General features: G+C 45.6%; 1 protein-coding gene across 1 annotated transcript; it reads left to right on the top strand.

Annotated features, from left to right (window-relative positions):
* The first annotated feature begins 1,182 nt into the window (after window positions 1–1,182).
* Window positions 1,183–12,240, top strand: METTL17 (methyltransferase like 17). The gene is made up of 14 exons (XM_078868946.1): window positions 1,183–1,643; window positions 1,777–1,912; window positions 3,389–3,520; window positions 3,638–3,749; window positions 4,560–4,641; window positions 5,097–5,170; window positions 5,737–5,831; window positions 6,667–6,734; window positions 7,032–7,139; window positions 7,666–7,734; window positions 8,405–8,452; window positions 9,629–9,721; window positions 10,770–10,957; window positions 11,869–12,240. Exons 1-14 carry the CDS (start codon window positions 1,587–1,589, stop codon window positions 11,987–11,989), a joined length of 1,383 nt encoding a protein of 460 aa, XP_078725072.1. The 5' UTR covers window positions 1,183–1,586; the 3' UTR covers window positions 11,990–12,240.

The raw sequence follows: 12,240 nt of genomic DNA, 5'->3' as shown, positions 1-12,240 counted from the left end.
CTCTGTGTATGTGTCTCTCTCTCTCTCTGTTTCTCTCTCTCTCTGCGCATCCTGGGAGGTGGTCGCACCTGCTGGGCGCTCCCGCTTTCCCAGGTGTGCGGACGGAGGCCATATGCACGCTAATCCATGTGGTCGTCTTTCTGCATCTCGGCGTATTTTCCAAGTAAGTTTGTACGTATATGATTTGTGTACGCTTCAGTTTTCTTCTGTATGCCATATAGCAAACACGCAAACATGGAAAATGGGGGTTAGTTCACTTTTTTTATGATCAAGTTACATTTTATGAGAACTCCAACTTTTATTTTTAACGTATTACACGTATTTCCCCAGGGAAACCTCACAGAGTCTCAAACTGCTTTTTTGCTGTTTCGTTTGTTGTCCTTCCTCCGCATCTCCGGCTGGCTACGTACGGTGCGAAAGAAGTTCAACATACGTACAGTGCATACAAAAGGGGTTTTGATGAGGATCCTGGTGAGTTTTCCCTGTTGGCGGCTGAGATAGCTCTGTTTCCCAACTGAGTCATTCGTGAGAATTATTTTAAAATTCGTACCATGATGCCGGCACATGATGGCCTTACTCTTCTTAAACTGCCACGGGTTCTTTCACGTCCACTGTAAAGCAGACAGTGCAGGCTTACGGTTACCACACCTGCAGTATTGACCAGGTCGGCCTGCCATATTCAAACCATTAACCTCCTCCTCTTGTATGTGCGTATGTTGAACTTGTTTCGCACCGTACACAGCCAAGGGGCAGTCCATAAATAACGTCACGAAACTCGGGGGGGGGGGGGGTCAGACATTTGTGACGATGTGTGACGAGGGGGGGGGGGTTGAGATATGACGTCACATGAAAATGCGCAACTTTAAATAAATACAGACAACACGTTTTACTTAATGAAATATACTTTTTAATAAATGTTTTCTCCTACAACATCAGAGTGCAGCGCCAGGTTAAATACGCACTACAATGACAATAGTTTAAAGCGATTTTAAGCAAGTTTTATGTTTGGGGGGGTGAGCTTTGTGACGTCACATTTGAGGGGGGGGGGTCTGACTTTTTGTGACGCCGTGTGACAAAGGGGGGGGGGGGTCAAAAATCGTCCAAAATCGCGTGACGTCATTTATTTATGTCATCGGGAGAAATCTCGGCAACTCCCCGCTACAGTGCGACGTTCTACTGTACTACAGTAGACTCGGCGGTCACGTGGGACCCACGCGCGTCGTACAGTGCGCGCTCGCGTCTCAAAGACAGCACGAGTCTCTCCCCGTGTCTCTGTCTCAGCGACTGTCTCTCCCCGTGTCTGTCTCTCTCCCCGTGTCTGTCGTCTCTCCCCGTGTCTCTGTCTCAGTGTCTCTCTCTCCGTCTCGGTGTCTCTCTGTGTCTCTCTCTCCGTCTCGGTGTCTCTCCGTGTCTCTATCGCCCTCTGTCTCTCCCCGTGTCTGTGTCTCCCCGTGTCTCATTGTGATATCTCCCCGTCTCTCTCTGTCTCTCCCCGTGTCTCTGTCTCCGTGACTCTCTCTGTCGTCTCCCCGAGGGGTTCCTCCGCCCCGAGCCGTGCCGTGCAGGCTGCACTCCCGGCTCGCGCCATGCGTCTCCTCGCCGGCTGCAGTTGGCGGCGTCCTCAGCCCCGGCAGCTCGTTCGGGTACGCGGAGAGGAGGAGACGAGAGAGACACGGGGGGGGGGAGGTCCGACGTTCCGCCACGCACACCTCTCGCAGGCGACACTGCCCGTAACGCAGACACCGCCCCACCCGCGCGCGTGTTTTCGTCCCCCAGTGCATCGCGGAGGCGACGGTGGAGGAAGCCGCCGCCAAACAGTTCCAGTCCTTCAGGAAGCACCCGGGCATCGGCCACGTGCAGAGCGTGAAGATCCCCGAGCCCCTGCGGCAAGGGGTGAAGGTGGTGCTGGCGAGTGAGTGCGCGCCTTGCTCCGCCGTGGGCTCGCACGATGATGATGATGCCCTCGGTCTTTGCATTGTTTTTAAAGTTGCCACTTTGTCCTGGCGTCAGATGACGATGATTGCTGGAGTCCAGGGCTTTGGGATGTATACTCTTAGGTTTTTTCGGTAAAGTCACGTCGTTAAAAATAAATAATAAAAAGAAGTTATAAATAAAGAATCGAAATAAATAATAAAATAATGGAAATAAGAATTGACATAAAATAATAAATCACGACGTTTCGGAGGCAACACAAGTCTCTGTCATCAGGTGGGACCGTCACAGCTAAATTTACTGTGTTAAGTGTCCACTTGTGTTGCCTCCGAAACGTCGTGATTTATTATTTTATTTTTATTATTTCTATTATTTATTTTTACCTACGTGACTTTACCGAAAAAACCTAAGAGTATGAATCCTTGCAGTCACGAAAGCTTCACATCTGTCGGATGTAATTGAGCCGGCATGATATCGTTGGAATAAATATCAAAACAGACTCTTAGACACACGATTCAAGAAGTGTATTGAGTATAAGAATCAATGTATATGGATGCAAAGTGATGCAACCTATTGAATTTTAAAACATCCACTTGACCATGCAAGATAATTTTAGCACTTAATGAGAACACACATACCCATGTACAGCGACGATTATGGGCAGTGTATCATTTGTATCGAAAAATAATAACGTGGAACCATGCATGGCCAGGGTCTGTAATGGTTTTAATGTGGAAATAAAAGCATGCGTTGCGCCGGTTACAAAGTGTCTGAAGCATGCTAGCCTACTCCACCCCCCAGTCACAGAGAGAGAGCATAGTCCTTAATGGATCTGTCTAAGCGGAAAACGAAGAAGAACTGGACTAATTTGTTTATTCTGGTAAATATAAAAACTTGATCATTGTTTTTTTACCCTTCTATCTGGCAACAAAACTGACACCTTTTTTTACAAAGAGTCATGTTTGCATAGACCACAATACCTGCAGCCATAATGCAAACAAAAAACATAACTCTGATAATATATGCATTGTCCTTGAAGTTGATTGGTCCACACCCGAGACAGCTTTCCTTAGAGCCTAGTCTCACATGGGTTGGACCAGATGACGCCATATTGTGGTCTATACAAACATGACTCCTTGTAAAAAAGGTGTCAGTTTTGTTGCCAGATAGAAGGGTAAAAAAAACAATTATATTTTTTACTGGCAAATGAGGTTCCAATGGTATAAACAACTTGTATATGAGCCTTTGAATTGGAAGAGGCTGGTTTCCAGTGTGACTGATCTCTAATTATGGTGTTTTCCTGTACACGGTTAAGCTCAACATCTATAATTCGTGTTCCGTTATGAATGGGTCATTAGGTGACCTATCATTGTTTAAAGTAATCAACTGCTATTGCATTCGCATGCTTTCCTTGTATAGATGTGTTTGGTTTAAGACCGGTGTTTGTGTACGACAGAGTTCCAGATCCCACATCTGCCAGAGCGGATAAAGGAGCTTTGCAACTATCTTTGGAGTCGCACGCTGCCAATCGAAATGCAACCCCTTCAGAGGAGGGCATCGCAGGTCCATCGCGACGTCGTCAAAGGCTGTGAGTAGTAGCGGCACGGCCGCGAGGACCGCACGGTTTACTGTGGCGGCGACGCCACCGTTCTCAACTCGTCCTGAGGAGGTACAATGTTTAACTCGTGTATTTGTTTCTTTTTAGATGGGTTTGAGGAAACCGGCGATCGTTTGGAAAAGCAGAAACAAGATGAAATGGTGGAAAGTCTGGTACTGCAGAAACTGCGTAAGGTGACCTATCACTGGAAGATGCTCAGGTGAGTGTTCACGATATGCGATGTATGGCGCCATAGCATATAGCCGTCTAAATCTTATCGATTTCATGCATTGCATGTAGCAATGCTCACACCAAGAGGCGTCCCATTATTACCCAGTGATTCCTACATCCCCACTCCCTGCCGCCATCATGTTTGAGAAAGTGTTGCAAATGACGTAGAACCGCATTTCATGCTGCATGACCGTCTAGGGAAAGAAATTTGACCGTATTTCACCACGCTTATCAATGCGGGTAGGCGAAGGCACCCACCTGCCATGGCGCCCAGTGACCCCTCAGCCTCTCCGGGGTTAGCCATTCGCACCTCCAACTGGCTGGAATGATAACTCGATAGGCCTTATTTGCATGCCCAGAGTCCGCCAGAACAACCAAATGAAATGTAAAGCCGGACATATTTATATCCAAACTATTATTAAGTTAAATTGAATTCCTGCAGTCACAAAAGTTTTAAGTAAGACTTAAAACTTTTGTGACTGCAGGAATTCATATTTTGGTTCTTTCAGTAAAGTCACGTAGATATAAAAAAAAAATCTAAAAAGCAAAAAACCCACGACGTTTCGATCGCAACACAAGCGGTCTTCTTCAGGTGGAAAGATTTTTTGTATTCTATCTACGTGACTTTATCGAAAGAACCAAGAATATCATTAAGTTACTGTTATAACGTCAATGTAATTAATCACAGTACGTTTTTGGGTTAGGCCGCACAAAATAACTGGCCATTTTTACTCGCTGCGTGTTTCGCGTTATCGAGTGCTCTCGTGCAAAGTTGGCGCGGCGTGTCGTTTGCCCCCAGGTACGACGAGGCCATGAGCCTGACCTTCATGGCGGCGCGCATGGGCGGGTGCCACGCGGCCACTGTGCGTGCGCTCATCGAGGTGAGCGGCTCCTTTGCTCCTCTACCGTCACTCGCGGCCTCCCCGGTTCATTTACTATTGGTGACCGAAGTATTAATGGGCGAGGGCAGGATGCAGTTGATTGATCATGGCTGATGATGATGATGATCAAACAGGATATAATTATTAGGATTCAATATGAAGGTGGCCAGTACATCCATTTACATCCATCTGGCCAAGCACAAGTCGTGTAACAACCACCCCACAGTGATTCGATTCACGGCCACAATTCCGGCCACGATTTGTTGCAATAAGGGATTCTTATTTTGCCTGGTTTTTACTGCCTTACTTGTTTCTTTGCCTCGTTTGTGCGATTTGCTTCGGTGCAGCTCACTGCAGTCACCAACGATTACTTGATTAGCAGATACAGTGCGTGAATGATAGACGCACGGCCCGACCCGTGTGATGTGAGCTTAAGAATGTATGTTGTGTTCTAGATCAAGAAACGTGTTCCTGACTTTCGCCCCACGTCCCTCCTGGATTTCGGCTCGGGCACAGGCAGCTCTGTGTGGTGCGCCACACATCCCACCACGTCACAGCCTCTGCAGCACAACACATGCATCACATCTAGAGCTGTACTTCACTCGCTGTACAAACACAAAGATATAGCCTATAGCCTAAAATGACTATTGGGGGCAAGTGCTATTAGAGGGCACCTATGTAGGCTGGCATGGCACATGGTTGTTTACACACCGTACCAGGTACTCTTATAAGGCTAAGTCAACCTAGAGGAGGCCCAGGACCGGTTCAGATAATCGTAACTGGTGTTGGCCGTGAGCAGGAATCGAACTCGGATTGTAAACTTCGTATTAATATCATGGAATTAAGCTGCGGTAATGACGTTTTAGATATGAATGCATGCGGGGTATATGGAGGTGCGGGTTATCTGAAATTTGTTTTACACAAAACGCTATTTTTGCGGGTTATATGTGTCTGCGGGGTATATGTGTCTGCAGGGTTATATGCGTATGCGGGCTATATGCGGGAAAATACGGTATATGTGGGAACTTTGTGTTTGTCGCTGCCCGGAGTCTTGTCTCTGTTCCACTCGTGCTGATTGCCTTGTTCGTGCTCCAGGGCTGCTCACGAGACCTGGTCAGGATCCATTGGGGATCACTACTGCGTGGACGTGTCGCCCGCCATGAACAAGCTCGCCGACGTGCTGCTCCGGGGTAGGCCCGGAGCTCGCCAAGCCTCGCCAGCCTTGCTCCTGGCTGAGCTTGTCGCTCATCATTGCGGCAGATCCATAAAACCCCAAACCTGAATTAAAAATTGGCCCAGCGGTAGCATTGCTCACCACTTGTTGCAGAGGTTCGCTGTTCGATTCCGGCAGGCCACCCTGGTTACTACTGCGGGTGTAATAACCATAAGTACGGCCGTCTGCTTTACAGTCGACGTTTAATGAGCCCCCTGATGTAATTGGAAACAAGTAGGCCATTGTTTATCCATCCAAATTTTCCCAAATAAAAAAATTACCCACAGATTACTCATTGGCATTACACATAGCAATCAACGCCCTCTACTCGCAGACAAATGCCCACTTGCAGGCTGGGTGCTGAGTCACCATGTACCATTCAGGAACAATTACCACTGGGGTGCCTTTAGCATTTTTAAAATGAGATGTGGTATAATTCAATAAATGCGTGTAAAGCGCTCCGAGAAGTCCAGATGTAATGGACGCTTTATCAAAAACATGTCTTCATCATTATTGATGTGATCCTTTACATCCAAATTCTAATCTGACAAGATGTTAAGATGCCAATTTTAGTGCGTGGCCGAGTTTAAATGTCATGGGATTTCTTTTGTTTAACCTTTGGTGACCTTGCTGAGACCATCCACTCACTGCACACGAGAAGGCGGTTTAATCTCAGGCAGCAGATGCTGACACCTGGGTTTGAACGCGGGATCTCAGCGCTGCCCGCTGAGCGCTCCGACCTCTGCATGGTCCGGCCGCCTCTCGTTTGCTCAAAACTTAATCCGTTGCTTTTCCACGTCTCTGCTGATCAGGAGGACAAGAAAATGCGACGTCAGTTATTGAGAGGGTCTACTTTCGCCAATTTCTACCTCCATCAAAGGTGATTTGTTACAGTTCAATACAACATCAGTGTCAGGTTTCACTCATAAGTTATCCGTTGCTTTTTCACTATATTTTAATGTGTTTAGTTATTGGCCAAGTGTGATGGTAAACACTTGAAATCGAGCTCCCCGGGAGCTGGATCTGACTGCGCTCAATCGTGCGTGCTTTATTTTATAAATGGACCACATTTGTTTCTGAGTGTCATATAATTGCACAGCATTTAAAGAATGTAAATATATATAGAGTTATTTTTGTGTGCACTGCAGTACGAAGCGTACCATTGTGCGATCTGCAGGTACGATACGACGTTGTTGTGGCAGCGTTTTCGCTGAGCGAGCTGGGAAGCGCCACCGATCGTCTCAGCACCGTGCTGTCTCTGTGGCAGAGAACAAACTCTTTTCTGGTAAAATGTTACATTCATTTCAAATGTTTTTGATCGAAAAAAAGTAATGTTTGTACGCGTGCCATTACGGGTTTTTTTGCTTTGTCAATTGACACCCTGGACCCCCCTTGCGCACGAGATGTTACATCTGGAGGGATTTTGCAGGAGAAATATTTTTAAAATACATTTTAAATAAATAATACATGGCACCCATGAAGACAGTTTGCCGGCAAATATAAATCGGGAGCAGAAGCAACCAAAATATAAAGCGGAGCAAACACAACCACGTTACATCTGAAAAATATGAAACGGTGCCCAAACATCAACAATATTCAGTACAATTAATTTCGAGTAACAAAATTTGGCTCGACCAAATTACTATGAAAAACACTTTCTCGTAAAATCAAGGTACAGAAACATTCATGTAGTGTCGAGTGACTATTGCACGGGTATGTCAGAGGGGTGCATGTTTGGTGGAGATCATAACAATGATGTCAGCTGCTCTTGTGTCGATGTCCTGTTTCTGTCGTTCGTTGTCTGTGTTCAGGTACTGATTGAGAATGGAACTCTCAGTGGATATACCATTCTAATGCAGGCAAGGGATGCACTTCTGCAGGTGAAGGGCTGCGCCTAGCATACCATCACTGTCTCGTTACATTATTCTACTCACCCACACCGGCTAGCAGAGTAAGCGCATCACAATAAGATTGCAAGTTCAAATCCTGGTTTGCGGTTGACAGGCCATCGTCTCACCAAGGCCGATAAAATAGGTACCACTTTGTGGGGAAATCATATGAATGTGCAATTTACAAAACTGACAAGATAAGCACCACCTCCACGCTCATTTGAGAATTGAGGTGTTGGGTGGTGGAGGGACACTGGAGGGAAATTAATCCACGTGGCTGACAATTCACAAAGTTTTCTTACGTGCGGTCATTTCAGAACTCGTAACAACAGCCAAGCAAATTGGCAGCGTTCTTCGAAATTATCTTATGCTAGTCTCCATAGTTTCAGCATCGTCAGCCATGGTCTATCGTCCGCTGAATGAAGGCCTCCCATACGTCATGGTGCTGTGATACCACAAAAATCCATCTTGCGCCTGCTCATGCATGGATCTCATCACGTTCTCTCCTGTCTCTGATAAATATTGACAAATACGCGTAGAACTGAACTCATGATAATTTTAAAAATGGCCCTGTATCATGGATAAAACTCGGGTATGTTGATTTAAAACCCACCACTAAATGGCAGATGAAATACCCCTGATTTTTGGTGTGTGTAAACAGGAAACTGATGAGCAGAATAAAGAAAATCAAGGGCACGTCTTTGCACCTGTAAGTACGGCAGCCACCGTGTCCTGCGCGTGTGGCTGCCGACCTCGCCTTTTTGATGAGCATCGAGATTTATTTTTCCATTTCCTGCCTGACGATCGCTGGGAAATTCCTTGTGAGCAATGCACAAGCAGCTTGTGATGCGGTAGTGGGTGGGTGGGGGGGATTCGCTTTAGCTCCACTGAAGATTCTCTTTGATCCAAGTCTTATAAGACAAATCCACTGGCATCCTCACAGGACAGAGAATTCCGGACCCTCACTATCCCAAAGATAGCAGGAGTTGAGGATGAAGGGGATATGGATGGAGGAGGCATTGTGCTTGATGTTCATGCCAAGGAAATAGTGATGTCCCAATGTCGAAGCGCCAGCGGAAAGAGAACATCTTCCCACTGTGTAGACTGGCGGTCTTGTAGGTCAGATCCAGTCCCAACCTTGACAGTGGCCTTAAACAATTACATCAAGGCCTTGTGCAGCAAGGTCACGAGATTATCACAGCCACCATCCTTGATGCCATCGCTCCATCCCCCTCCCCATCACTCTCCACCACGGTTGTAGACCGGTATAGCGAGAGGTCAGCTATAGGGACCCCGCTGGCTCTGAGCCACCACCATGGAGCTCACAAAGCCAGAAACCCACCCCATCACGTGTGATGGAGATGAGTTTCGCGATTGGTTTTCACAAAATAACCATTGGGGGGTAGTACGTTTGGCGCTGCGTCACGTGACGCAGGGGGGAGCCACGTCCCGTAGACCTAATTTACTTGCTCACAGTGAAGCTTCTCTCATGTGAAACTCCCCTTATCCGTGACATCACTCTTCATTGCAGATAACAAGTATAACATTACATTGCTGGATGTTGATTTTTTTGGGTTGGACTACTTAATGGTTCAGCCACTGTTTGGTTGTGTAAGGCTACACGACCTGACATAGCCAAACAAATGATATTGTCTCGTGTATCGGCATTTAATGCACCAGTTTTATTGTTTCAGCTCACCGGTAAGAAACAAATAATTGGTGGGGTAAACACTCGTGCACACGCGACAATTAAAATTGTTTGCAACGGACATTTGACCAGATCGTGATGTGGCCTAACCCAATTGCATCATGTTAACAATGAACATTGTCAACGCTTAAATTATCACGGGAAGAAATTGCAGCTGACTGAATGTTCTCCCTGCAGTGTCCACATGGTCTGCAGTGCCCACGGACGCTGGCGAGGAAGCTCATTCCGTGCAACTTCACTCAGAACTACCAGCCGTTTGACTTTGAATCCGTAAGTGATTGCAAAACGTGACAAATCACTTTATTCATTTAAATGTCTTCACCTGTCAGCGTTAGGTTGATTGACGATCCGGCACTCACCGATTCATTCCAGTTACAGTAAAACCTTGGATTGCGAGCATAATTCGTTCCGGAAACGTGTTTGTAATCCAAAGCACTTGTATATCAAAGCACTCGTATATCAGTTGTGATCACGTGACGCTCTGCAGACAAAGCGTATACGTACCACTTGTATTGCAAGACCTCGCTCGTTTATCAAATTAATATTTATTTAAAATTTTTGCTCGTCTTGCAAAACACTCGCAGACCAAGTTACTCGCAATCCAAGGTTTCACTGTACTCGCTCACCAGCGGTCAGTCACCTTTGTATCACTCTTCCCTGGCTACCACCATGGATAGGGTTCCTGTGAACTTCACTCATTGATTCCTCCCTCCACGTCAAGAACTTGGTTCTCTCGGACCATTTCATCCCGACCACATCGTGTTCAACCACCACACCAGCCAGGTGGAGAGTGTAGACTCCTCAATGCTGAAACTAATATGAACACCCTTGAAAATGAGATGTTTCATCTGAAGGGATTTTCCTGGAAAAATATTTTCATCATCAGCCATAATAAATCCACCGCTGAATGAAGGCCTTCCCAAGCCACGCCACCGCTCCTGATCCTACTATGCAACGATCCATCCAGCACCTGTACATGAATCGAACGCATCGCTCCATCTCCTTGGTGGGTATCATCTTAGACGCATTCTATTCCTTGACTGCCAATGTTTTTTTTTTACCATTCATCGTAGCCATGATTTGTCCCACCCAACCCATTTTTCTTCAGCTTGGACAGTCATTAACCTGTGCATCTTCTTTAATCCATGTGTTCCTTTGTCTTTCAATGTAATTCTAAGAATGCATAAAAAATGTAAAGATATCTTCAAACACAAAGAATTACAGTCACTGATATGTAACGATCGGCAACAGCAACATCATTAGAACTACTTCAGCAGGAGGTTGCATATTGCCGTTTGCCGTGGCTCTTGCGTTCCAGAAACTACATCCTTCCAGAACAGAGAAGTTCTCGTACCTGATTTTCCGCCGCGGTGAGGAAAACGCTGAGCAGGTTTGGCCGAGGATCTTGCAGCCGGTGCAGTGCAGGACGCGCCACGCGCACTGCCTCATGTGCTGCTCCAACGGAGCCATCGAGCACGTCGTGTTTACACGCCAGAGGCACGGCAGGTAAGCACCGCAGCCCAGACACCACCAATAAAAACATTAATTCATCCATCATTGATTTCTGGGTTTGGCCATGTAATCTGGTCAAATTTGTGTCGCAAAACCCTCCAACAACTGTGACGTAGTAAAATTAAATTGTCACGTGGTATTCAAACATACCTATTATATAAGTTCAGCGGTAAGTTTAATAGAAATTAAATCTTGACTTAAAGCTTTCGTGACTGCAGGAATTCATATTCTTTGGGTCTTTCGGTAAAGCCACGGAGATAGAACAAATAATAAAATAATATTTTTATTATATTACTTTACTATGTTCTATCTACGTGGCTTTACCGAAAGACCTAATTAATAGCAATTCTCAACCAAATGCAGCAATCAGATGTGACGTTTTGATGGAAACTGCAAGCATCCTCAGGACAGAACCAGGAAAGCAGAATAATTGTCACCCAACACTGCCTAAGAATAGGGAAGTCGGCTTTAGGTTGTTGGAATTCTGGTTATTGTATTTATCACACAGATTAACTTAAACAAATTGATGGATGTGGATGCTCGGGATGGTATGGAATATGCTCAGCAACTTGGATCATGGCAGGAAAGAAAGTAGGCACAATCAGAAGGGTATGGTTGTGGGGTGTCTGCAGGAAAACAATAAATCATGTCAGTGAGTCCACCCACACAAGATAGTCACCACCCAAGTGCATCTGGAATCCCTTCAATAAGATGTTTTTTCTATCAACAATGGGTCGTGCTTGTTTATACTCTATAAAGACTGTATCCTGCCAGTCAAGTGCAATGTTAGTACTCAACAACTTGAATATGATGAAGGTCACAACCTACTACAGTAATTTTCTATCATTAGATTGTCATTCGGACAAGCAGCTGTTGCAAATGCCTGTGTTTGTTGTGTGTCCTAGAGATCTGTACCGGAGCATTCGTCACTGCAAGGTGGGAGACAGGGTGCCTACAGACCAGCTGGACTTTAAGGAGAATTCCAACCATGAGTCATCTGATGAATCATCTGACGAGTCACAATGATACGTGTTTTTTTACGCTCGCTGTTAAAAAAATACAAATTTAAACTATGAACTTTATTGAGTCTTATTGTCCTGTGAACACTTTGGATTATGTGAAGACCACTGCATAATTCAAGGCCCCTGGAAAGGGAATTACTGTACATATGTTCAACAAATAATTATGAAATGAGATTAACTTTTCAAAATGTTGTTTTTTGAGAAAAAAACATACGAACCAGAATACATGTTTTGCAAATAAATGTACGTCCGGAC

This window comes from Lampetra fluviatilis, chromosome 26 (genome assembly GCF_964198595.1).
Source record: "Lampetra fluviatilis chromosome 26, kcLamFluv1.1, whole genome shotgun sequence".
NCBI classification, from domain to species: domain Eukaryota; kingdom Metazoa; phylum Chordata; class Hyperoartia; order Petromyzontiformes; family Petromyzontidae; genus Lampetra; species Lampetra fluviatilis.
The sequence above is the reverse complement of the archived record's forward strand: the minus strand, read 5'-3'. Positions and strand labels throughout refer to the sequence as shown.